Source organism: Rhineura floridana, chromosome 11, assembly GCF_030035675.1.
Source record: "Rhineura floridana isolate rRhiFlo1 chromosome 11, rRhiFlo1.hap2, whole genome shotgun sequence".
Classification (NCBI taxonomy): Eukaryota; Metazoa; Chordata; class Lepidosauria; order Squamata; family Rhineuridae; genus Rhineura; species Rhineura floridana.
The window spans coordinates 60,972,303-60,999,064 of NC_084490.1; the positions used below are offsets into that span (position 1 = coordinate 60,972,303).

Sequence of the window (26,762 nt, forward strand, 5' to 3'; positions counted from 1 at the left end):
CATTAACTCCTTATTTCAATAACAATAATAAAAAGAAAGTAACATGATCTGCCATTAATTTATGTGAAGGTATGAAGTGCAGCCTTCAAGGTTAGGTCCCTCAGTTGTCAGACAGAAACTATGGCTGGGACATAATTGCATATATCACATAACGTGACCACTGGTGGAATTGGTCAGGCTGATGAGGACAAGAGACAGGCCTTTCTTGACATTGGTCCTACAGTTGTGGAACTCTCTTCTAGTTAGCATTTATTTGCTCCTTCAGTTCTGGCACTCAAGAAGCACTTAAATTATTGCTACTGCCCTTCCTTAAAAGAATTTTGGCCATGTGATTAAGAATCCCCCCCCCGGATGCACACTTTAACGTGGTGAGGGGGTTTGAGAGTCTTCAACACTCTCAAACTGAGAGCAATGCCGTCAGGAGTCTAGACTAAGAAGATAGACTCCTAGCAGGGTTGCTCTAATATTGAGAAGTGATGTAGCAAAAGCAATTAGGAGGTATAACACAAGGTCTGAGCAAGTGATATCAATGAGATTTAATGCAAAACCTATCAACAAAGCCATCATCCAAGTCTATGCTCCCATGGCAAACAGAGAAGAGGAAATGGAGATATTTTATGCAGAAGTACTGGAAGAAATTGATCAGACAGCAAAACAGGATGTTCTGATAATCAAGTGGGCTGGAATGCAAAGTAGGGAACAGAGGAGAACTAGAAATTGTGGGAAAATGGGGCTTAGGAGATAGAAATGAAGCAGGAGAAAGACGTACAGCAGTGAATTCTGTGAAGCCAATAATTTGTTTCTTGCAAACACATCTTTTGAGCAACCAAAAATATGACTGTACACGTGGACATCACCAAATGGTCAATATAGGAATCAAATCAATTATATAATTGGAAGCAGAAGATGGAGAAGTTCCATACTTTCTGCAAAACCAAGACTAGGAGCAAACTGCGGTATAGATCATGAACTGGTCATATCGAAAGTCAGAGCTACACTAAAGAACAAAGCAATCATAATGTCAAAATATCATTTAAATAACATCCCAGAAGAATATAAAGATCAAAAGGAAGACTTTAAAATTAGTTGATAGAGAACCAGAAGAACTACGGATTGAAGTCAGAGACATTATCAGGGAAGAATGCAAAAGACAATACCGCTAACTAAAAAGAAAGAAAAACCTCAATGGATGACTGACAAAACTCTTAAAATGGTTAAAGATAGAAGGAAAGCAAAAGCAAAAGGAGACAAACACGGTTAGAACCCTAACTGCAATAATACAGTGAGTAGTATATAGGGACAAAGAGAACTATTACAATAGTTTTTATATAGAAATAGAAGAGGATAATAAAAAAGGTAGGCCTTATTCCAAAAGATTAGAGAAATTAAAGGAAAATTTAAACCAAGAGTAGGGGTCTTGAATAATCAACAGGGGAACACATTGACTGACTGAGATAAAATAAAAGGAAGATGGAAGCAATTACATAGAAGAATTATACAAAAGAGATGCAAGGATGAGATTCATTCACAGAGGAACCGTATGAAGAACCAGAAATTTTAGAATGTGAGTATCTTAAAATACTTGGAAGAAACAAATAATCAGGAATAGATGGAGCACCAACAGAGTTGCTACAGTTACTGAGACGGAATCTCCAAATTTTAACAAAAAGTTGTCAACAAATATGGAAAATAAAGCAATGGCCCACAGACTGGAAGCATTCAATATACATCCCAATTCCAAAGAAAGGGGATTCCCAGAAAATGAAGTAATTATCAAACCATTGCCTTAATATCCCATGCAAGTAAAGTAATGCTCAAGACTCTACAACAAAGGCTCTTACCAGATATAGAGCGAGAAATGCCACATTTCCAAGCTAGATTTAGAAAGGGAAGAGGCAGCAGAGATCATATCGCAAACATACATTGGTTAATGGAACAGACCATGGAATTTCAGAAGAAAATTATTTATTTATTTGATTTTTATACCGCCCAACTAGCATAGCTCTCTGGGCGGTGTACAACAAAGTGCAAAAATATACAAAAATTCCATAGTAAAATACAACAATGTAAAAGAATAAGAAAACTAAAAGCAATTACAACATATATTAAAACTAAATTAAGTTAGATTAAAATGCCTTAGCAAAGAGGAAGGTTTTGACTTGGCGCCGGAAAGACAGTAACGTTGGCGCCAAGTGCACCTCATCAGGGAGACTGTTCCAGAGTTCGGGGGCCACCACTGAGAAGGCCCTAGTTCTAGTTATCACCCTCCGAGCTTCTCTATGAGTCGGAACTTGGAGGAGGGCCTTCGATGTAGAACGTAGTGTATGGGCAGGTTCATATCGGGAGAGGCGTTCCAGCAGGTATTGTGGTCCCGCGCCGTATAAGGCTTTATAGGTTAAAACCAGCACTTTGAATCTGGCCCGGAAGCATATTGGAAGCCAGTGCAAGCGGGCCAGAACAGGTGTTATGTGTTCGGACCGCTTGGTCCACGTTATCAGTCTGGCCACCGCATTTTGCACAAGCTGTAGCTTCCGGACTGTCTTCAGAGGCAGCCCTACGTAGAGCGCATTGCAGTAATCCAATCACGAGGTTACCAGAGCATGTACCACTGATGTGAGGTCCTCCCTACTCAGGTAGGGACGCAGTTGGGCTACCAACCGAAGTTGGTAGAACGCATTCCGTGCCACCGAGGCTACTTGAGCCTCAAGTGACAGGGAAGGATCTAAAAAGACTCCCAGACTACGAACCCGCTCCTTTAGGGGGAGTGTAACCCCGTCCAGGACAGGGTGTATATCCACCACCTGATCAGAGAAACCACGCACCAACAGCATCTCAGTCTTGTCTGGATTGAGCCTCAGTTTGTTAGCTCTCATCCAGTCCATTATCGCGGCTAGGCAATGGTTCAGCACATTGACAGCCTCACCTGAAGATGAAAAGGAGAAGTAGAGTTGCGTGTCATCAGCGTACTGATGACAACGCACCCCAAAACTCCTGATGACCGCACCCAACGGCTTCATGTAGATGTTGAAAATCATGGGAGACAGAACTGACCCCTGTGGGACTCCACACTGGAGAACCCACGGTGTCGAGGAGTGTTCCCCAAGCACTACCTTCTGGAGACGACCCGCCAAGTAGGAGCGGAACCACTGCCAAGCAGTACCACCAACTCCCAACTCCGCGAGCCTCTCCAGAAGGATACCATGGTCGATGGTATCAAAAGCCGCTGAGAGATCAAGGAGAATCAACAGAGTTACACTCCCTCCGTCCCTCTCCCGACATAGGTCATCATACAGGGCGACCAAGGCTGTCTCGGTGCCAAAACCGGGCCTAAAACCCGATTGAAATGGGTCTAGATAATCAGTTTCATCCAACAGCGCCTGGAGCTGGCCAGCAACCACTCGTTCCAAGATCTTGCCCAGAAATGGAACGTTCGCTACTAGTCTGTAGCTGTTGAAATTGTCTGGGTCCAAGGAAGGCTTTTTCAGAAGTGGTCTCACTGCCGCCTCTTTCAGACGGCCAGGGACCACTCCCTCTCGTAAACAGGCATTTATCACTTCCCTGGGCCAGCCAGCTGTTCCATCTCTGCTAGTTTTTATAAGCCAAGAGGGGCAAGGATCTAGTACCGAAGTGGTTGCCCGCACCTGTCCAAGCACCTTGTCCACGTCCTCGAGCTGAACCAACTGAAACTCATCCAATAAAACATGACAAGACTGTGCTCCGGACACCTCACTAGGATCAGCTGCTATAAACTGGGAGTCTAAGTCCCGGCAGATGCATAAGATCTTATTCTAGAAGTGTCCAGCAAACTCATCACAGCAGGTCACCGATGACTCTACTATGTCCTGAGGGCCAGAATCACTCTGGTTACAGCAAAGCCTTTGATTGTGTAGATCATGAAAAATTATGGAATGCTTTAAAAGAAACGGGGGCTCCACAGTATCTGATTGTTCTGATGTGCAACCTATACTCTGGATAAGAGGCTACTGTAAGGACAGACCATGGAGAAACCAATTGGTTTCCCCATCAGAAAGGAGCTGAGACAGGGGTGTATTTTATATTGTTGAGGTCCCCCAGACTAATAGTACTGGGGGATTTCAACATTCATGCCGAGACCACTTTGTCCGGCGCGGCTCAGGACTTCATGGCTTCCATGACAGCCATGGGGCTGTCTCAATATGTTAGTGGTCCAACACATGTATCGGGGCACACTCTAGACCTTGTTTTTGCTACTGAGCATGGGGAAAGTGATCTGGATGTGGGGAGTTTTACAACACTCCCTTTGTCATGGACAGACCACTGCTTGCTGAAGTTTAGACTTTCAGTAACCTCTTCCCTCTGCAAGGGTGGGGGACTTATTAAAATGGTCCGCCCCCGGAGACTAATGGATCCTGAAGGTTTTCAAAGGGCTCTGGGGGATTTTCCGGCTGATAGGACTGGCGCTCCTGCTGAAGCCCTGGTCGCTCTGTGGAATACGGAGATGACCCGGGCTGTAAACACGATCGCTCCTGCACGCCCTCTCCTGTGTAGAGCTCATACAGCTCCATGGTATACTCCGGAGCTGAGAGCGATGAAGCAAGATAGGAGGAGGCTTGAGCGGAAATGGAGACGAACTCCCGACGGATACAATTATGCGCTGGTTAGTGCTTCGACTAAGCTCTATGTAGGAGCAGTGAAGGCAGCTAAAAAACATCATTTTGCTGCCACTATTAAATCATCTCTTTGCCGCCCAGCAGAGCTCTTTCGAGTTGTCCGGGGGCTTCTCCATTCAAACCCTCCGGACACAGTGGAATCATCGGAGGCCCGCTGTAATCAGTTTGCCGATCACTTCCAGAATAAGATCTCATGTATCCGCCAGGACCTAGACTCTCAAGTTATAGCAGTAGATCCTAGTGAGATGTCCGGAGCACAGTCTTGTCCTGTTTTGTTGGATGAGCTTCAGTTGGTTCAACTCGAGGACGTGGACAAGGTGCTTGGACAGGTACGTGCAACCACTTCGGTACTGGATCCTTGCCCCTCCTGGCTGATAAAAACTAGTAGGAATGGAACAGGTAGCTGGGCCAAGGAAGTGATAAATGCCTCTTTACGAGAGGGAGTGGTCCCGGGCTGTCTGAAAGAGGCAGTGGTGAGACCACTCCTGAAAAAGCCTTCCTTGGACCCAGACAATTTTAACAGCTACAGGCCAGTGGCGAATGTTCCATTCCTGGGCAAGGTCTTGGAACGGGTGGTTGCTGGCCAGCTCCAGGCGCTATTGGATGAAACTGATTATCTAGATCCATTTCAATCGGGTTTTAGGCCCGGTTTTGGCACCGAGACAGCCTTGGTCGCCCTGTACGATGACCTATGTCGGGAAAAAGACAGAGGGAGTGTAACTCTGTTGATTCTCCTTGATCTCTCAGAGGCTTTTGATACCATCGACCATGGTATCCTTCTGGAGAGGCTCGCGGAGTTGGGAGTTGGAGGTACTGCTTGGCAGTGGTTCCGCTCCTACTTGGCGGGTCGTCTCCAGAAGGTAGTGCTTGGGGAACATTGCTCGACACCGCGGGCTCTCCAATATGGGGTCCCGCAGGGGTCAGTTTTGTCCCCCCTGCTTTTTAATATCTACATGAAGCCGTTGGGAGAGGTCATCAGGAGTTTTGGAGTGCGTTGTCATCAGTATGCTGATGACACGCAGCTCTACTTCTCCTTTTCATCTTCTTCAGGTGAGGCTGTCGATTTGCTGAACCGTTGCCTGGCCTCGACAATGGACTGGATGAGAGTTAACAAACTGAAGCTCAATCCAGACAAGACTGAGATGCTGTTGGTGGACGGGTTCTCTGATCGGATGGTGGATATATACCCTGTCCTGGACGGGGTTACACTCCCCCTAAAGGAGCGGGTTCGTAGTCTGGGAGTCTTTTTAGACTCTTCCCTCTCACTTGAGGCTCAAGTAGCCTCGGTGGTTAGGAATGCGTTTTACCAACTTCGGTTGGTAGCCCAGCTACGTCCCTATTTGAGTAAAGAGGACCTTACATCAGTGGTACATGCTCTGGTAACCTCACGTTTGGATTACTGTAATGCGCTTTACGTAGGGCTACCTTTGAAGACAGTTCGGAAGCTACAACTAGTGCAAAATGCGGCGGCCAGATTGCTGACAAGGACCAAGCGGTCCGAGCATATAACACCTGTTCTGGCCAGCTTGCACTGGTTGCCAATATGTTTCCGGGCTAGATTCAAAGTGTTGGTATTAACCTATAAAGCCTTATACGGTGCGGGACCACGATACCTTGCGGAACGCCTCTTCCGATATGAACCGGCCCGTGCACTACGTTCTGCTACGAAGGCCCTCCTCCGGGTTCCAACTCACAGGGAGGCCCGGAGGGTGATGACAAGATCTAGGGCCTTCTCAGTGGTGGCCCCCGAACTATGGAACAGTCTCCCTGAGGAAGTACGCCTGGCGCCGACTCTGCTCTCCTTCCGGCACCAGGTCAAAACCTTCCTATTCTCTGAAGCATTTTAAGTTACACTGATTTAATTTTAAAAATGTTTATTGTGTTGGATTGTTGCTTGTATTTTAGTATTGTTTTGTTATTTATTGTATTTTTATGCTGTTTTATGTTCACCGCCCAGAGAGCTATTGCTAGTCGGGCAGTATATAAATTTAATAAATAAATAAATAAAATAAATAAATAAATTTGTTTAATCTATACACAGAACATCTCATACGGAAAGCAGGATTGGACCAAGATGAAGGAGATGACTGGAGAGAGAAATATCCACAATTTAAGATATGCAGACAATACCATACTACTAGCAGAAACCAGTAATTTGAAACAAATGCTTATGAAAGTTAAAGAGGAAAGCACAAAAGCAGGACTACAGGTGAATGTCAAGAAGACTAAAGTAATGACAACAGAAGATTTATTTAACTTTAAAGTTGATAATGAGGACATTGAACTTGTCAAGGACTATCAATACCTTGGCACAGTCATTAGCCAAAATGGAGACAATAGTCTGGAAGCATAAAGGGCTGGATCCAGCTTTATAATGAAATATAATGAGACAATAGTCTATAAATAAGAAGGCTAGGAATGGGGAGGGCAGCTATGAAAGAACTAGAAAAGGTCCTCAACTGCAAAGATGTATCACACCAAAGTCAGGATCATTCAGACCATGATATTCTCAATTTATGTATGGATGTGAAAGCTGGATAGTGGAAAAAGTGGGTAAGAGAAAAATCAACTCATTTGAAATATGGTGTTGGAGGAGAGCTTTGCGGATCCCATGGATCGCAAACAAGACAAATAATTGGGTGTTTCGTAACAAACTAAACCAGAACTATCACTAGAAGCTAAAATGATGATGCATGAGTTATTATAATTTGGACATGAGAAGACATGATTCACTAGAAAAGACAATAATGCTGGGAAAAACAGAAGGGAGTAGAAAAAGAGGAAGGTCAAACAAGAGATGGATTGATTCCATAAAGGAAGCCACAGACCTGAACTTACAAGATCTGAATAGGATGGTTGACAACATATGGTCTTGGAGGTTACTGATTCATAGGGTCACCATAAGTCGTAATCGACTTGAAGGCACATAGCACACACACAATTCAGAATTTGTCATGCCTCTGTTTGTCTGTACCCATTTAGTGCTTCATACTCTGTGATTCTATTGTTTTGTTTTTCTCTGTTGCTTTGTAAGGACTTGGTCCTGAAAAGCAGCTAATAGATGGAATAAATAAAAAATAAAATGTGTATATAACACAGCAGCGTATAACGTGTGCATGTATGACAGAACCTAGACAGCAGCAGGCAGAGAGGTATTGCTCTGTTGACCAGAAAGGTAGAAGGCCAGGCTTCAGGTATTTAGTATTTATACCAGGCCTGACTAAACAAGAGGTTTTATTTTACCTGCTAATGTCAAAACTGATATTGGACAGTCCTATTCCTCTCTGGGCCTGAAAAGTCCTCTAGAACCCGAGCGTGCATAATCCAGGATAGGCTCACTGGACAATGTCCCAATCTCAGTCACCAATTCAAGCCCCAGATTTCAATCTCCCTAGATCATAATCAAGGATTTCCAAAAACAAAAGGCTTTGCCCATAGGAACAAAATGGAAAGGTAAAGAACTTGCAAGATACTTACCTTAGCAAATTCTATGACTACAACAGAGAGTTTAGGATATCGTTTTTCAAGAGGTTCAAGCTCTTTGACTTCAGGCAACCTCACTCCAGCAAAGAGGGGATTTTTGTAGAACAACTCTTGGTGCTTTGGAATTAAGTTTCCTGGAATTTATAATCATTCATAATACTGTTCAGTTTTCAAAACACAAAAGTACAGAATGTTTAGGCCAGGGCCACATGCATTAAAAATGTAAAATAAAACTCTTCACCAAGGTACTCAGGTTTTGTCCTCCCCAAAAGCAAACTGAATTTTGCAGCTAATATTATTTATACAGCGTCCCTGATCTCTCATAGTCTGCATAATTTATTATTTTTTCTACTTGTTCTGGGAAAGGCCACCGTAGTTCTGCCCGTTTGACCACTGAAAATCTTATTCAGCAACTCTTCTAGCTTCTGAGATTTACCAGGCATTCCTCACACACACACACAAATCATTTGGGGGTTTATATCCCATCTTTTAAGGATAAAAATCAAATCCAAGCTAGCTTACAAATATCACAGCAAAAATTAAAAGCAAAGCTGATCACAACACCCTTATTAAAAAATTAAAAACAAACCTAATCATAAGACACACCCCCATACCCCAGCCCAATCACTGAGATCATCTGGAGGAGCACTATGAGCTGTCTCCCCATGTTACAAAGACCCAGCTGGCCCAACTAGAAGTTAGGCATTTAGCATTGCCGGCCCTGTGCTATGGAACACTCTTCTCGCAAAGATTTGGCAAGCATCCTCGCTTTTGATTTTCAGGAGTCCCTTCAAGATTTTTTTGTACCTACAGGCCTATGCAGGTGTTTAAAATGTTTTCTTTTACTAGTCATTTTAATGATTGTATTGCTTTTAAATATTTTTTATGTTGCTGTATACCACCTGATGTTTTGTGAGAAGGCAGGACATAAATATTTTTATAAATGAAATTTCAAAAATGGCACCGACCATATCATTATCATTTTAACTATAACATTATAAAAACTTTGGTATTGGTCCCAGGGTATGGGGTCTGAAGACACATGAGGCCACCACCTTGCTAAAGCTGTTGCTCTGGTTAGTACCTGGGTGGAAGACTGTGTGGGAACCACAGGTATACCTCTTACATTCCATGATGGAAGAAAGGCAGGACATCAATGGAAGCAAATAAAAAAATAAATAGCAGACCAAAAAACTTCAAAACCCTTATCCTCCAAAGGATGCCTAAAACTGTCCCACCTCTATATTTTTTTAAAAAAGAGATGTGCAGAGGTCCAGCCAGCAATGCCGGACGGACTTCCGAACAAGCTCTATCTGATTAATGCGATACGTTTATCTTTTCTTCAAAGAGAAAACGGACTAACAGGCAAGCACCCTTCTTTCTATTATTTTTTTTTACTTGGTTTAAATTGTTGCAGCAAAAAGAGATTTGTCAAATGAATCAGCTTTAAAGAACTTCTGGGTGAGCTATAACTCTTCTCTGTTATTCACGAAATTAACAGCTTATCTCTGTTTCTATTGCAAAAAGCTGTCCTGGAAGTGCATTCTAAAGATATAAACAGAAGAGGGATTTCTATTCCGAGGAACATTATATTGTCTGGGACTATTCTCTTTTTGGTCTATTTTATTTTGACGAATCTGCTTCTTCACGACGCCACTAACTGTTTTGATGCTGGGAACTAAATTTGTTTTGTATTCTTGAACATAGAGAGATAAGGCAGGCTGCTCTGTTTATACTGTGATGTCATCAAGCCTGGAATATTAACCCAATTGTTGCTGAAATAAGAAGTGGTTCTTCTTTATTTTTGTTTTGTTTTGTTTTGGTGGTTTTAAAAATGGCAATCAAGAAAGTGACTGAGAATCTGGAAGTAATTATGTTTCAGAAAATAATGGATGAGATTGAGATAACGAAATAAACCCTGCGACAGGGCAGTAAGGAGCTGAAAATTGAACTGAGCAAAATGACGCAGGAGCTTAAAGAAATAGGGGATCCTGTGAGAGAGGAGAATGAGATCAGAGATGAGAAAAGAAAAAATAAAGGGAAGATACAAGCCCTGGAGATTGGAACAAATGTGGAATTGGAAAAAGATCTGGAGTTTATTTTATTATTATTTATTTATTTATTATTTATTAAATTTATATACCGCCCGACTAGCAATAGCTCTCTGGGCGGTGAACATAAAATAGTATAAAAATACAATGAATAACAAAATAATATTAAAATACAATCAACAATACAATAAACATTATTAAAATTAGATCAATGTAACTTAAAATGCTTCAGAGAATAGGAAGGTTTTGACCTGGCGCCGGAAGGAAAGCAGAGTCGGCGCCAGGCGTACTTCCTCAGGGAGACTGTTCCATAGTTCGGGGGCCACCACTGAGAAGGCCCTAGATCTTGTCATCACCCTCCGGGCCTCCCTGTGAGTTGGAACCCGGAGGAGGGCCTTCGTAGCAGAACGTAGTGCACGGGCCGGTTCATATCGGAAGAGGCGTTCCGCAAGGTATCGTGGTCCCGCACCGTATATGTTTATGGATATTAGAAATAAAATCTACTGTTTGGAATTTAACGTTATCTCTGAAGAAATTAATGAAGATATTAGAGATAAAGTTATCAATGGCTTGGATAATCTTCTGGACTGGAATGACCTGATGGAGCTTGATATAGAGAAAATCTATGGAATTAACTGCAGCCATGTGACAATGGAAAAACTCTCAAGAGATGAGCCAGTGCATTTTGTAAAAAAGAAGAACAGAGATATGACTTTACAACAATATTTCAGCAACTTATTCAGAATCGATGGCAAGAAAATATTTGGGATAGAGGAAATTCTCATCAGACTCTTATTATATGACTATGGCTATGACAGCAAGATTATTATGGAATACTGATAATGGAAGATTGGACACTGAAATTACTGGACTTAACAGGACTATTGAAGATGGAAGATGGAATTAATAGGGATAATGGAATAATGGCTATTGAAATTATTGGACCTAACAGATTTTGATGAGATGGATTAATCGATATGTTTATTTGGACTATGGTTATGACAATAAGATTATTATTATTATTAACGAGATGGATTAATCGACATGTTTATTTGGAGAAAAATTGATAGATATATTTCTTAAAGAATTGAAACCTCTCTTTGACTTTTTGTGGAAAGAATAAAGTAATGTTTATGAGATTTGATGATTAAGATAACTACTGGAGGAAAGTGATTTTATAATATAATTTAAGAGACAGGATTGTTATATATTGTAGACCTATAACTGATTTGATCTGCGACAAATGGGAAGTCAACATTTTATTTTTTTGTTTAATCATTTTTGTTTTGTTTTGTTTTTTGTCTTTGAATGTTTTATGATTTTGTTTTGTATGTTTTATGAAAATTTGAATAAAAATTATTGTAAAAAAAAAAAAGATGTGCAGGAAACTGAACTCTGCAATCAATACCACATTCTCTGCCTCCTTTGTGCCCTCCCAGGACCCTTGAGGCAGACACACAGTCCTGGCAACAGCCTTGATTATCAAGCCCACAACTCTATAAACAGGTACAAGGGAAGCTTCTCAGTTACCCAGGACTGGCTGCCATGTTAGCTGAAATGTCCAGTTTACACAAGAAAAGATAACAAGCTAGAAAACAATACTGTTGAGTAACATACAAGGTTATTAAAGTGATTGGCATCCAGCTGAAAACACAAGTAGAGCCTTTTGCAGCAGAACACCGACAGCCCTGCATTAGGAACTAGTTTTGCTAGAGGACCAGTTTACTGAGGCTCCAATGTCCGGGTAGTCCAGTATCCAGCTTCCCACAGTGGCCAGCCAATTGTCTCCAGAAGGAAGCCCAGGAGGAATAAAAGCTACAGCCCTACCTCTTGCTACTTGTCCCCCAGCAGCTGGTATTCAGAGGTTTGCTACCTCTGAACACAAAGCCTCCATTTTGCCATCATAGCTAATAGACATCAATAGACCTATCCTCCATGAACGTGTATAATTCATGGCTCTTTCCGCCCGAAATGGACCTGTTATCAAATCATATTGCTAAAAAGGCTATTCAGTTCACACCCATCTTTTGCCTAAGGGTTGGCAATTGAAGATTGAGTGGAGTGGCAGACTGAGCCACCAGTGCCAAAACCAGCTCCTGTGAATTTAAGGGTAAGTCAAGACAAAAGCATGAAGGGGGGAGTAAAACAAGGGGGTGGATCTGCATCATGCAACTGTGCTCTCAAATGCATCAGTGGAATTTGCACTGGAGACCTTCCCCAAGAATTGGGATCAATGATCCCAGTGGATCAGTTACTAGTAACTTCCAGAATTGATTACTGCAATATTTTCTACTTGGGGATGCCTTTCAAGACAGTTCATAAACTTCAAACAGTTCAGAATGTACTGGCCAGATTGCTACCTTGACCTTGAGAACAGCCTTGCATCATTTGCCTATTTGTTTCTGTGCTGAATTTAAAGCGCTGGCTTTGTCCTTGAAATCCCTAAAAGGCTTGAGGCCACTTATCTCAGGGCCGTCTGCTTGCCAATTAAGATGAGCATATGAGGCTCTGCTCATGGTCCTACCCCTATTATGTTACTTTTTTGACCTACAACTCCCATCAGCCCAATCCAGTGGCCATGCTGGCTGGGGCTGATGGGAGTTGTAGTTCAAAAAAGTAACTTTTCCAAGCTCTGCCCTATGTAAGATCAGATGGGTGGATACCCATGACAAGGCCTTTTCAGTGCTGACACCAAGATTGTAGAATACCCTCCCCATGGAACCCATCAGGTCCATTTTCTTGTTGCATTCAGGGATTCAATGAATATGTTTTTGTTTCAGTGTGAGTTTTGTGCTATTATGCTACACTTGGCTTTTAATCTGGTGTTTTAATCAGCCATTTCCAATTGCTTTGCTTTATGACAGCTGCGTATTTTTTAAAACAATCTGTAAGGCAATTAATTGTGTGTGTCCTGGGAACAAAGAACCAGAATAACATTATTATTATTATTATTATTATTATTATTAATAATAATAATAATAATAATAATAATAATCCAGTTGTGATCCATGGATCAGACGGGCTGGACTCTGCGCCAACTTTATTGACATCCAAAATCTCTTGTCTATGGCAGCCGCCTCAGTTTGCCTCACAGTAGGGTCACCTCTGTGGATTGCAACCGAGGACCATGAGAAGAATTCAGAAATGATCAACATAATCTCATGCAACAATGCTAAGTATTTCAGGATCCCTTTCTTCAGCCCTCACTATAAACCTGAAGATTCTAAAACTTTACTAGCTGCTTAGAGGAAGACAAGAGATGCATTCTTACCCAGGCATTTCATAATATGGTACAACTGGTCAATATCAGAATCTCCAGGGAAAAGGGGCTCCCCTGTAAGCATTTCTGTTACCAGGCAGCCAATGGCCCACACATCAACAGCCCTGGGGAGGAAAAATAAACACCATATTCAGAGCCAGCTCTGCCAAAATATACCTTTATGACGACAGCAAATGCAGCTAATTGTGCTTGATCACACTTAAGGCTGGAGCACACTTTACAGTCATCACAAGGATGGTGATGAAACCAGCCTCCCCACAAGGACTAATCTTTGCATTGGTTGCAATTTATTACTGTGGCACCCCTGTTCTCCTTGAACGGCAATCCCCTGACTTTCCAGGATTGGGCGTCCCAACAGGCTACACCTAATAACCACCACTTCTTTCACTGCCACCAGGACCTTCATCTTATGTCCGAAACACCTTAGGTACCTGAAGTAGTATGTGAATACCACTGTTATGTTGCTTTACTTCCCTTAGTAGAGTAGCAGAATCTCAGGAGTAAGATTATGAACAAAAACATTTATTAAAAGAGTAAATGAATATAATATTAAAAAACTATAAATCCTTCTCTACCCTATCTAAATAACTGAAATACCCAGTCCCTCACTATCACAATTACTAAGCCCTATTCTCTAAATCCCCATGAAATCCCACTGCTCATAAACAAGACCTGTTCTCTCACAAACTCTGCCCTGTCCATCTCTACTCCGATCAGAACTCTATCTAACTTAGAAACTGCCAAAAACTCAAACATGAACGTTCATTCCCAAGTCTGTCAGCCAATCACACGCATCACTCGCCAACATTCTAACACATTCCAATCACTACCTACTTACCATGCACAGCAATAACATACATATATATATAGTGGAATATCACAATTACCTATTGAGCTTGACCAGCAATTTTTTGTTAATACATTTCTGAAAATCAAGAGGAAACAACAATTCTATTATTCCTTACTTGCCATATTTGATATCTCCAACCAGCAGCTCAGGAGCTCGATACCACCGTGTTGCCACATAATCTGTGTAAGCTTCGCCAGGGGCTGCCAGTGTTCGAGCAAACCCAAAGTCACAGAGTTTTATAATTCCCGAATAGGAGACCAATATATTCTCAGGTTTAATATCTCGGTGTATGATCTTAGAAAAAGAAAAAAGGATGTGTGTTTAGATTAGTAAATTATCTATAATCCCACAGGTAAACCCGTAAGAAAGGTCCAGGTTTTTAGCATCTAAGTACCAAGATGACAAGCTAGTCTACATATAAATGTTCATCACTTGATGAGTGCAACATCAAGTGATGACTTGCATATGTGAAAGGACCATCACAGACATATATACCCCACCTGCTATGTTATAGCGCTTCATACACAAAGCTTTTAAGATATTCATATTTCACTGGAGTATAAATTAAAATACATTAATAAAATCATAATAAAAATGTGCTATAAAAAGCAAAAAAAGTAAATCCTTGTTAACAATTAACATACATAGGATGAAGTAGGATTTCATGTAATGTCCCTGTCCTCTACATATACAGTTGTACACACAAAAAGCTCTCTCCACGCAATCAGAAATATTGTTTCACAGGGTTCCCAATTACATGGAGTTTTTAAAGCACTGTGTTCCTGGTCCTACAGGAAGATTCTAACTCAACTCTGAATGCCCTGCAAAAGAATATGAAAACACCTTATATGAACATTCGAACTATATGCAAAAATATTCATGCATGTATTCTCTCTGTCTTTCAGAGTAATCCTTACCATGCACTGAGGCTGAGTTCATATTGCATTTTAAATTATGAGGCTAAACAACTTTTCCTTGATACCAAAGATGGTTAAAAACGCAAGAACCTCATTTTTTTCTATTCTGAGAGATCAACAGTCTAGGTTGTAGTGAATAACCTGAAATTACACTACTACTGGATTCTAAACTGTCAAAAATTCACAAGCAAATGTATTTTCAGTATATGGAATTGGTCCATCTATCAAACATTCCACCTAGCTAACACTCAAACTCAGATTTGTCAAAATGATAACGCCCACTATTAATTTGGTTCATTTCTTACTACTCTTGATATATATTTGAAACTAAAAGCTCAAATCCCTGAATCAGTAAGAGCAATGTGTTAAAGCAAGAGCAAACGTTGTAGCAAAATAACTAAGCAGACACAGCAGCTTACTTACATTATGACTGTGACAAAATCCTATCCCTTTTATTATCTGAAATAAATATTTTCGAACTCTATTATAATCCAGGCCATTTGGAAACATCTCAAGATCATCAAGGACTGTGTGGTCCACGAATTCAAACACTAGATACCATCGTTTCTTCTTCTTACAGACTTCCAGCAGGTTCACCAAGTTCTCATGTCTTAATTGCTATCAGGAGACAGCAAATGCGTCACAGAACTATAACAGCATCCAACAGCAGGCAGTCTCAAAACATTCACCATAATTGCCCCTTGAATACATACAATGCTAAGTAAATAACAAATAATATTTGCAGCCTGTTCCTGTGAATGGTTAACAGGAAGCAAGTTCCTCTATGTTCAATCGGGCTTGTTCCCAAATAAGGATGGAAGGATCTGCCCATTTCGGTTCTCTCAATTTCTCATTTTCCAATCTTAAATTCAGTTCTCCACATTTCTACAAAATTTGTGAATCCTTAAAAAAATTATTACGAAAATTCTTCAACATTTTAGTGCAAATTTCTCCTAAGAAACACATTTTTCTGTGGAGTTTTGATTAATATACATATTTTTGCAAGCAGTTTCTCCAAATATAATGCACTGTTGTGTGATTTTCATTAACATATTCATTTTTATGTGCACATTTCCCTCATATATACATTTTTGTAAACATTGTGTGGTTGGAGAACTGCACTGCAAAATTTGGAGAAGTGTGAATTTCAAAATATGGCTGTGTTTCAGTTCTCATATTGTTTCAGAAAGTGTGAATTTGATACATTCAGCTTTAAATGCACACTGAATCAAATTTCTCCTCCATCTCTACTTCCAAACAAGTGTTCAGGATTGCTGACTTTCTATTTACATAACGGTTTTCTTAATTACTTGAAGCACTTCAAATGTCCTGCTGCTACCACATTATCCAGAATTGAGCGACAGTTTGGCTTAGCGTTGTGTGCAAACCCAGGCGCGTGGGTTGTCTCCTCCAGACAAACCACAAGTGGTAAATCAAGAACAAACCTTGATTACAGTTGGTGGTTTGTTGGGAGTGAGACAACTCTAAGCCAAACAATGACTTTGCTCTGGGTAGTACAGCAGGTGCAAAGCATTACATCAACTTTGATATAAACTGAAGTTAATGTTATCCAAGATCCATCTTACTCACAGTTTGCTCACCAGCTTTAATGTCTGATTAAGAAAAAACCTTGAGTAGCATTTATTACAGAAGAAACAATTAATATGGTTAAGGCCAGTAGGGTGTGTGTGTGTGTTTCAAGCTGGAGAGTGGAAGTGCTGCGGAGTGTATGATCCTGCTCCCATTCTTTTAACCATAGATAAGAATTCATGCGTTTGTACCACCCACAGCATGTATCATGTATGTAGGTGCCTGACAGTAGGACTACAATTGTCCACACCACGTGAGAAGCTGTATCACAAACAGTAACTCCATGCAGAGTTACAGTAACAACCAGCCACCCAGGCAGTTGTCTACATGTATAAATCATTAATGCAGATAAAATATTTTGCTGGAACTACTTTTGTTCCTGTCTCCTCCTGCCCACCTTCAAACCTGTTTGCATTCTAAGAAAAAGGTAGTAAGAAAAGCTTTCTACCTATTTCTTATTCAATGTGGGAACAAAAGAGCAGGGAGAAGAGTCCCATTTAAAAGTAAGTCCTATTAAAGTTATTTCTTAAAACAGATATGATCTTACTGTTATATAAGTTAGATAGTAAGGGCAGTATTCAACTACCGCAGTCCGTCAGCGCAAGGATTTATGCTAGCACTATGGAACTTCCCCCTCTCTTCTCCCTGTGAGCCCCCAAAATCTGTTCTGGGAATTCCCCCAATCCTCCACAGCAGATCTGGGAAGGACATGGGGAGGGGTAGGTTCCACTGCGCAAGCAAATATTTTTGCAATGATGGAATGGGTTACTTAGCACTACACTGGCTACCACCCAGGCAATTGTTCCATGCAAAAGTACTTATAAGCATCTAAAGTCAGGTAGTTCACACTGTTTAAAGAAAACAGCATTGCAGCTACACGTATCTGAAGATTTCCAGCCAGAGCTCACCTTGAGAAGCTTGATTTCTCTCATGGCAATTTTTTTAACCATTTTGTCATCCTCGCTTTCCAAAAATTTCTTGATGGCAACGACCCTACCATTCTCCTTGTTCCTGCACTTCAACACCATTCCATAGCTTCCTTCTCCCACAAGCCCAAGGATCTCGTATTTTTCCATTTGAATTTAAACAGATGGATTTCTTGGCTATAAAACAGAAATCAGGGTCAGTGTGCACAATGAAGTCATTTGTTATCCTGTAAGCAACATACATTTCCAAATGCTTTTTGACTTATTCTTTTTCATGAGGTATTTCAGTTTGTCACCAAGAGTGAAGACAAAAGCAATATTCTAAACAGCAGGTTTGCCAGCAATAGCATGAACCTGGCTTCACAACGTGTCTTGCACACCTACAGTCACCATGTTGTGAACAGAAATTTATTTATTTATTAAATTTCTCTCCTGCCCTTCCTCCCAGAAGGAGCCCAGGATGGCAAATTTAATTCTGGCAACCAACTGGGAAAGCCTGTAGCATACTCCCATCACAGGAGTAACACACTTTTAAGCCACAAATAACACAAGGAGGAAGAGATTTTGCCACTTTCAGAAAGATGTGTACGGGGTTGACGTAGGCGTGGAAGAAAAGGCACACACATCCCTCACCTTCCTTTTCCCTCATAAACACACACACCCCAATCTCATCGGGCAGCAGATACAATAAGAATACACTTACTTCACCTTCATTGTACAGGAAGTGAGAAAGCTATATCTTGTTGGTTCCTAGAAACAATGGTTGGCTACCAAGACCAATTTAAATTTGGCTTTTGGCTTTGTTAAAACAAAAACTTTAAGTATAACAAAACAAACAAAACAGTGGGGTACAAAAACAGAAAATAAATAATATAATCATATTGAAAACCAGCAAAAATATATCAAAAAATGCAGTTTTTTCTGCACCTATTTAAATTTGTGACCTCAGCAAATACGTATGGCTCACTGCCTCTTTTAAAAAAATAAATGTTGAAAAAGGTATTGAAAATGGCACATAGTTGGCACACGCAAGTTCTTCCCTTTCTGGAAAAAGGATAATTAAAATCTCAAGATATGAGGACAGGGAAATATGTTGGTGAATTCATACACACTAGCCTTTGTGTCCCTGACACAAAGGAACCTTGCAGAATTGAGGACAACAAAAATGGTTTCAAACCACTTCCATCACAGTACTTTAGTTCTAAACACCATTTTGTATGAAGCCCAAATACATTTTTGAGGTAAAATTTCTGTTCAGGACAATGGAAATGCATGATTTTCTGAGCAAACAAAAGTATAAGATTTCCTCATTTCATATTTTTCCCCTGGAAGTATTCACAGAAAATATGTTCAGTTTGGTTCCTAGTCTCTATTGCTTTTCAAGGACTTACCAATTATGGTACCCATTTACAGGGTTCCCAACTTTGATTTTTAAAATACTGGATAAGTGGACAGAACTAGGGTGGATTTTGATTGGTTGACAGGCAGAACATAGCAAGATTTTGGCAGCTCCAAGGACAGAGTCGCACACAGATACCCATGTTTCAAAATGCCTGGTCTATTCAACTCAGTATCTGATAGCTAATCTAAGACAAAAATACATCTAACCATTGGCAATCCTACCTGCCAACATTGTGGCTTCAAGTCCTGTTACCTGTTTCACAGCTGATGTCTGCTTCTTCCATTATAACTATACAAATGAATACCTGATCCTTTGGCAGGAAGCAGGGAGCTGTGCAGTATAGGTCAGAGATGGAACATTACTCATCATAGGCATTTATCCTGTTTAGATTATCTCTCAAACAAAATACTTAATTAGAAGCATATACCGAAAATGAGGAGAAACATTACATCTCCAAGTTCCCTACCCTGTTAACTTCCATGTCTTCTGCACTTGGGAAGCATAGCCCTATTGAACATCACTATTTCAACTCCGACACTGGCTGGCATTTTATTTATTCATATTTATATTATTTATTTCAGTATTTAAACCCTACCTCATACTTATGGTAGCTTGCAAATAAAAATGTTAACAATTGAAAAGTACAAAACAGCATCATAAAAACGTATCAGTAGTTACATAGAAATGCATGCTTCATACTTACTATGAAGGCAGCAAAGTAGCCTGTAAGTACAGAAAAAGCTGTAATCAAACAGGAGCATGGGTGCATCTCCGATCTCTTCTGCCCCTGCCAACAATGAAACAGCCCAAGTACACTATTACCTTGGAGCAGCTGATCAGAAAACACTTGATAAAGTAACAAAAATATATACATTTCAATATACAGGCTGCTTTTCAACCCAAAAAGTACCCTCAAAGTAGCTTAGAACAAAGGACATTAAATATGGTAAAAGGAATATAAAATTATTACAAATTTCCAATTTATCACAAAACTAGAAAAGTTAAAATAGCAAAGTATGGTCAATTTTTTTAAGAGGTCTAAGAGAATAGCCTTAGAAGAACTCCAACAGTGCAGACTTGACACAAGGGAGGGAATACCACCATTGAAAAAGCTGTTTCTAGTGAATGACAGTAACAAAAGTGGTTTCAGAGTGCCATAATTGCTGGTTATCTTAATTCATAGATGGTACATATGGAAGAAGGCACTTGTTAAAGTACCCTAGCTTCAGGCCTTTGAAGTTCAAAACCATCATCTTGACTTTAGCACAGAAACAAACTGGTAAGGAGTAAAATTAATAAAGGAGAGGCATTAGACAAGCCCAGTTTCAGACAAAAGCTATGCAGCCACATTCTGGATCAACTGACATTTCCAATTGTCTTTGAAGTCAGCCCCATGTATAGCGCAATTCAACATTCAAGAAGTTCCCAGAGCATGCAAGGCCAAACTGATAGATTAGCCGAAGGTGGAAAAATGCACTCCTGACAAAAGCCATCACTGGAGAACCTGGGACAGCACCAGGTCAAAGAGCACTTCCCAGGCTACAAACCAGTGCCTGAAGGCAAAGTGTGACCTCATTCAGTACAGGCATATTCCCCATATCCAGAGCATTGCTCACAACTCCATCTGATCTGTACCCTAGTTTCAATTTATTCACATTCGTCCAGTCCATTACTGATCTAAAATTCAGAGATGATCTGCCACACCTGACACTGAAGGAAAAGAGAAATGTAACTGGGTAACCATCTGCATACTGATAACATCTGGCTCCAAGCCCACAAATGTTCTCACCCACTGTTTTCATGCAAGTGTTAAAAACATGGAACCCTGTAGAACCCAAAAGGATTGCTCCCACATAGAATAATAGTCTCCTGCACCACCTCTGGAACCACCTTACAAGCCTGGATCAAAACAAGAACACAGGCAAGTTGACACAGGCAGGCAGCAGTTGGATGGCCAGATGAAAAAGAAAAAGCAGCTACAGCTATAAGCTACTGAAATTCCCTCTTCTACACAGCTGTTATAGAATCATGGAATAGTAGAGTTGGAAGGGGCCTATAAGGCCATCAAGTCCAACCCCCTGTTCAATGCACCCTATTAAGGGTGCAGGTGCCTGGACCTCTTTTTCACCTGGCAACCCCAAAGGAGTTGCCCTGCCTATAGTCACTATCTCCTTTTGAGCAGGGCAGAAACTTGGACCCTACTTTTTACATCTGCATCCTCCCCTCATTTGCCCCTATAGCTTTGCACAGCAGAACTAGGACTGAGCTCTGTGCCCGATCCCAACCACTGCACTGTCCAGAGAGAAGGGAAAAGAGAGACAATATAGAAATTATCATTATTGTTAATAATATATACAAGTTTAACAAAGAATAAGAAAAACAAAAAGGAAAAGAAAAAAATATCAGCTCACGTTAAAAATACAAAAACCATCAATATACCCATCTTAAACACATGTCAATCTATTCTACGCCATCCAAATATCCAGATAAGCATCCACACGAGGTATTATTATTATATATACAAATTTAACAAAGAAGAAAAATAAAGAAAAGGAGAGGAAAGGAAAGGAAGAAAAAGGGGGAAAGGGGGGAAGAGACAGTGCAGAGAGAGCAACAGATGTTTCTCAAGCTGTGCCTTTGCTTGGTGGCTGCTCAGATGAGCAAGCAATGGAGGAGGCTGCAAGGAACTACCAGTATCTCCATTCACTCTTTCTCAGGGAGGCGCAGCCGGGAGGGGTGGGCTCACTGGGCCAGTAAGAACGATGGCCGTAAGGACCCCAAGGGCATGCTGTCGAGGGCCCCCCAAAGCCTGGGGCCGGTCTTTCCTACAGCTCTCTAAAGACCTCCTCAAAGGCAGATTCCCCCCTTCTTTAACCAGATTTCCTCACACCAACCGGAGGTCCCACTATCCTGGAATCATTCCAGCCCCGGCCGCACGCCACTCACCTGGCGAACTCTGAATGCAAAGATTCGGGGGCGAGACTATCCGTGCTACCAACACCCACTCCTCAGGCACAACGCTTCTTCTGCAGTTGCGGCGGGGGGGGGGGAGGAGCGGGAAAAGAGAGCTCAGCGGCGGCTGGCAGGATGGAATGCAAAGGCCCGGGCGGTAACCAAGGGCAACGGCCTGCCTGCTGCTTGCCCAACACAGATAGCACACGCCGCCCTCGGCACGCAAAAAGGTGCTGCTGGGGAAGGTAGCCACAGAGGCGAGCCTCCGAGCCGGAAAGGGTGCCTTCCCAGCGCCAGTGGGCACGGTGCCATGCACCACCACCTGCATTCCATTAAATGATACTGTGCTCCTTTCACAGAGAAGTGCTCAGAGGAATCAGAAGACAGGGCGAACGTCCTTTCGTGGGAGGAAAGACCTCCCTCCGTCCTTTAAAGACCGTTTGTTTTCTTGCCTAGCGAGGGTTCCATGGCTTTGTGTTGCCCCTTAACGACACAACCAGATACACGTCTGTGAGGCGCCGTTGAGCTAAATCCCGCTTACTCCCAGGTATGCGGGTACTGTATAGGATTGGAGCCTGAGCATTAAAAAGGGAAGAAAAACGCGTTTTTAACAGTTTGCAAGCACCTACCTTCTTCAGCTTCCCGCGTCTCTCTCCCTGCGCACCTCGTCTGCGGAGATAAGCCACGAGGTGTTTGACGTAGGTGTCTGTCTCCGCGCTTTCTTCAAACTCTACACTGCAGACCGGGGCGGCTCCAAGGGGGTGGCAGGGAGCAACCCCTCCAAACAAAAAGCTCGCTCATCCGTCTACCCAGTATATTTCGCCCGCCTAGAAATATGCTTTGCCCCTTCTGTGAATTTTTTTTTCTGGTGCCACTCCTGAGAGGCTTCTAGGAGCGCAGCACAAAATGCCCATAATGCCATTAAAACACAAAAGGGAAATGAGTGAGGACTCTAGAAGCCAACTCTTCCTGAGTTGAGCTACAATGTTAGCAGGGGGCAGTGAATTTAAATAGCTCCTAGGCTGGTCTGCTTCTTCTCCAGCCATGGAGGGTGGGGAACCATCTACCCTCCCTATAATTACCTTTAGGCCATAAGGCAACTTTGGATCACGCAGACTTTTAAAATTTTAAATGGACTGCCTTCAAGTCAATCCCAATTTATGGTGGCCCTGTGAATAGGGTTTTCATGGTAAGCAGTATTCAGAGGGGGTTTACCATTGCCTTCCTCTGAGGCTGAGAGGCAGCGACTGGCCCAAGATCACCCAATAAGCTTCATGGCTGTGTGGGGATTCGAACCCCAAGTCGAAGTCCCACACTCCCAACCACCACACCACACTGGCTCTCTAAGCAGACAATCCAGAGTCTCCAGGCAACAACCGGAGCCCTGGAAACCCAACAATGCTCTTTCATCCAGAACCAGATAAGGAAAGGAATGGCAGGTCCACATTGTGTAAACAAACAGGAACACCGTGAAGGGGGCTGTGGTTCTCAGATCTTTGACAGCAGATATTACAACCACACACCCCTGAGGGGATTGACAAGAAAGACATACTAGTGCTTCCCTTTCCAACCCTTTCTACTTTTCTGTAGTCCAGATGTAGGAAACCTTTAGCCCACCAGATGTTACTGGACTACAACTTCCAACACCCTTGACCTGCTAACTGGGGCTGATGGGAGCAACATCTGGAGGACCACAGGTTCTCAACCGCTGCCTTAGCGGATAACATGAAGGATAATTTCCCTGCAGAAAAAGTGGGAAAGGGTGGTGTCTCAGGCTATGTCTCCCATCAAGCAGACAAACCAACCAGCCCTTCTTCATGACCCTTTGACACCCCCCACAAAAAAAATACCTAATACCTCTCCACTGTCAGTTAAGGGCTACCCACTCTCTCTGGCTCTAATTACCCTGTAGTGGAGGAGAGGGAGTGGTCAGAAAATGAAGATAAGCCTTACTCATGACAAGCTTTTACCTCCTAATTGCTTTCAAATGCTGCCAGGTAAGGCTATTGATTCCCTGCAGCTCTGTGTTTCCACGCAACAGGTCATCCCTAGACATCCCTAAGCCTTTTAAGTATTCTGGGAATGGAGAAGCCTTTCCTTCTATTTCCATTTAGAGTTTTCCTGTCTCTCCCAGTGTTCTTCGACAACATATTCAGAAAAGAATGGTCTGAACCTTCCAAAGCTAAACCAACAACTTCTACTTTTTTTTTTTACTCTTTTCCAGATGACGTTAAGATGAATCTTTAGTTGCCTCACAGCCAAGGCCATTTTTCTTGTTGACTCAGAGGAGATGCCTTTGGACCAAAATTATTGTAGAGCTAAGGTTGCCCTCCAGGAAGATTTTGAATCTGCTGCTGTTGCTACTGCTGCCATTAAAGCTTCTGCCACTTATTTAGATTTTGATAGAGCTCCATGTTGCTCAGCTAATTAGCCTGTTTGCCACACTTTCCCTGGCCAATTAAAGACACTCTAAGGAAAACACCCTTCACCACAGTTTTTCTGGCAGATGGTTTTCTTGATGGAAGTTTGTTCTCTGACCTCTAATGTCATTGCCAGGTGCAGTGTTTGCTTGCATCACTGAGGAACTGACTTGAAATCTAAAGCTAATTTGAGAAAACTACCCTTTTCTGTCCAAATGCTACTTGCAGAGATCCCTGGAGGATATAAAGTTTGAGAGGCAAGAAAAAGGCATTATCAGTCCCTCCAAGGAGAGAGGATAGGTAATCTTCCAAATTCAGTAATTCCTTTTGTTTCTTTTTTTTTTTACAATAATTTTTATTCAGATTTTCATAAAACATACAAAACAAAACCATAAAACATTCAAAGACAAAAAACAAAATCAAAAATAGTTAGACAAAAAAAAATAAAAAGTAAAATATTGACTTCCCATTTGTCACAGATCAAATCAGTTATAGGTCTACAATGTATAACAATCCTGTCTCTTAAATCATATTATAAAATCACTTTCCTCCAGTAGTTATCTTACTTAATCATCAAATCTCATAAACATTACTTTATTCTTTCCACAAAAAGTCAAAGAGAGGTTTCAATTCTTTAAGAAATATATCTATCAATTTTTCTCCAGAAAAGCATGTCGATTAATCCATCTCATTAATAATTATAATAATCTTATTGTCATAACCATAGTCAAAATAAACATTTCGATTAATCCATCTCATCAGAATCTGTTAGGTTCAATAATTTCAATAGCCATTATTCTATTATCCCTGTTAGTTCCATCTTCCATCTTCCATCTTCAATAGTCTTGTTAAGTCCAGTAATTTCAGTGTCCAATCTTCCATTATCAGTATTCCGTAATAATCTTGCTGTCATAACCATAGAAATATTAACTTCCCATTTGTCACAGATCAAATCAGTTATAGGTCTACAATGTATAACAATCCTGTCTCTTAAATCATATTATAAAATCACTTTCCTCCAGTAGTTATCTTACTTAATCATCAAATCTCATAAACATTACTTTATTCTTTCCACAAAAAGTCAAAGAGAGGTTTCAATTCTTTAAGAAATATATCTATCAATTTTTCTCCAGATAAGCATGTCGATTAATCCATCTCATTAATAATTATAATAATCTTATTGTCATAACCATAGTCAAAATAAACATTTCGATTAATCCATCTCATCAGAATCTGTTAGGTTCAATAATTTCAATAGCCATTATTCTATTATCCCTATTAGTTCCATCTTCCATCTTCCATCTTCAATAGTCTTGTTAACTCCAGTAATTTCAGTGTCCAATCTTCCATTATCAGTATTCCGTAATAATCTTGCTGTCATAACCATAGTCATATAGTAAGAGTCTAATGGGAATTTCCTCTATCCCAAATATTTTCTTGCCATCCATTCTAAATAGGTTGCTGAAATACTGCAGTAAAATCATATCTCTGTTCTTTTTTACAAAATGTACTGGCTCATCTCTTGAAAGTTTTTCCCTTGTCACATGGCTGCAGTTAATTCCATAGGTTTTCTCTATATTAGGCTCCATCACATCATTCCAGTCCAGAAAATTGTCCATGCCATTGATAACTTTATCTCTAATATCTTCATTAATTTCTTCAGAGATAACATTGAATTCCAAACAGTAGATTTTATTTCTAAAATCCATAAATTCCAAATCTTTTTCCTGTTCCACGTTTGTTCCAGGCTCCAGGGTCTCCTCTCTCACAGGGACCCCTATTTCTTTAAACTCCTGGATCATTTTGCACAATTCAATTTTCAGCTCCTTACAACCCTGTCGCAGGGTTCGTTTCGTTATCTCAATCTCATCCATTATTTTCTGAAACCTAGTTACTCCCAGATTCTCAGCCACTTTCTTGATTGCCATTTTAAAAGAAAAATATAAGAGAACCACTTCTTATTTCAGCAACAATTGGGTTAATACTCCAAACTTGATGACATCACAGTATAAACAGAGCAGCCAGCCTTATCTCACTATGCTTAGGAAAACAAAATGTAGTTCCCAGGATCGAAACAATTAATGGCGTCGTCAGGAAACTGATTCGTCAAAATAAAATAAACCAAAAAGAGAGTAGTCTCAGACAATATAATATTCTTCAGAATAGAAATCAGGAATAGAAATCTCTCTTCTGTGTATATCTTTAGAATGCAAATCCAGGACAGCTTTTTGCAACAAAAACA

The 26,762-nt window shown here is 41.1% G+C and overlaps 1 protein-coding gene across 8 annotated transcripts in view; it reads right to left on the reverse strand.

The window, feature by feature from the left end:
* The window catches only part of CDKL2 (cyclin dependent kinase like 2), a 35,581-nt gene extending 12,784 nt beyond the window's left edge, over positions 1-22,797 (reverse strand). For 4 of the 8 annotated variants that reach the window (XM_061590983.1, XM_061590981.1, XM_061590980.1 and 1 more), the window contains exons 1-7: positions 22,730-22,788; positions 19,852-19,935; positions 17,729-17,923; positions 15,654-15,848; positions 14,429-14,607; positions 13,455-13,567; positions 8,127-8,266 (exon numbers count right to left, since the gene is read on the reverse strand). In XM_061590983.1, coding sequence (XP_061446967.1) covers positions 8,127-8,266; positions 13,455-13,567; positions 14,429-14,607; positions 15,654-15,848; positions 17,729-17,896 — 795 coding nt within the window. In that variant the 5' untranslated portion in view covers positions 17,897-17,923; positions 19,852-19,935; positions 22,730-22,788. Of the gene's footprint in view, positions 1-8,126; positions 8,267-13,454; positions 13,568-14,428; positions 14,608-15,653; positions 15,849-17,728; positions 17,924-19,851; positions 19,936-22,094; positions 22,159-22,729 lie in introns of those variants that run through there. The other 4 variants (XM_061590978.1, XM_061590977.1, XM_061590979.1 and 1 more) reach the window with 4 other exon arrangements.
* Positions 22,798-26,762: the final 3,965 nt, after the last annotated feature.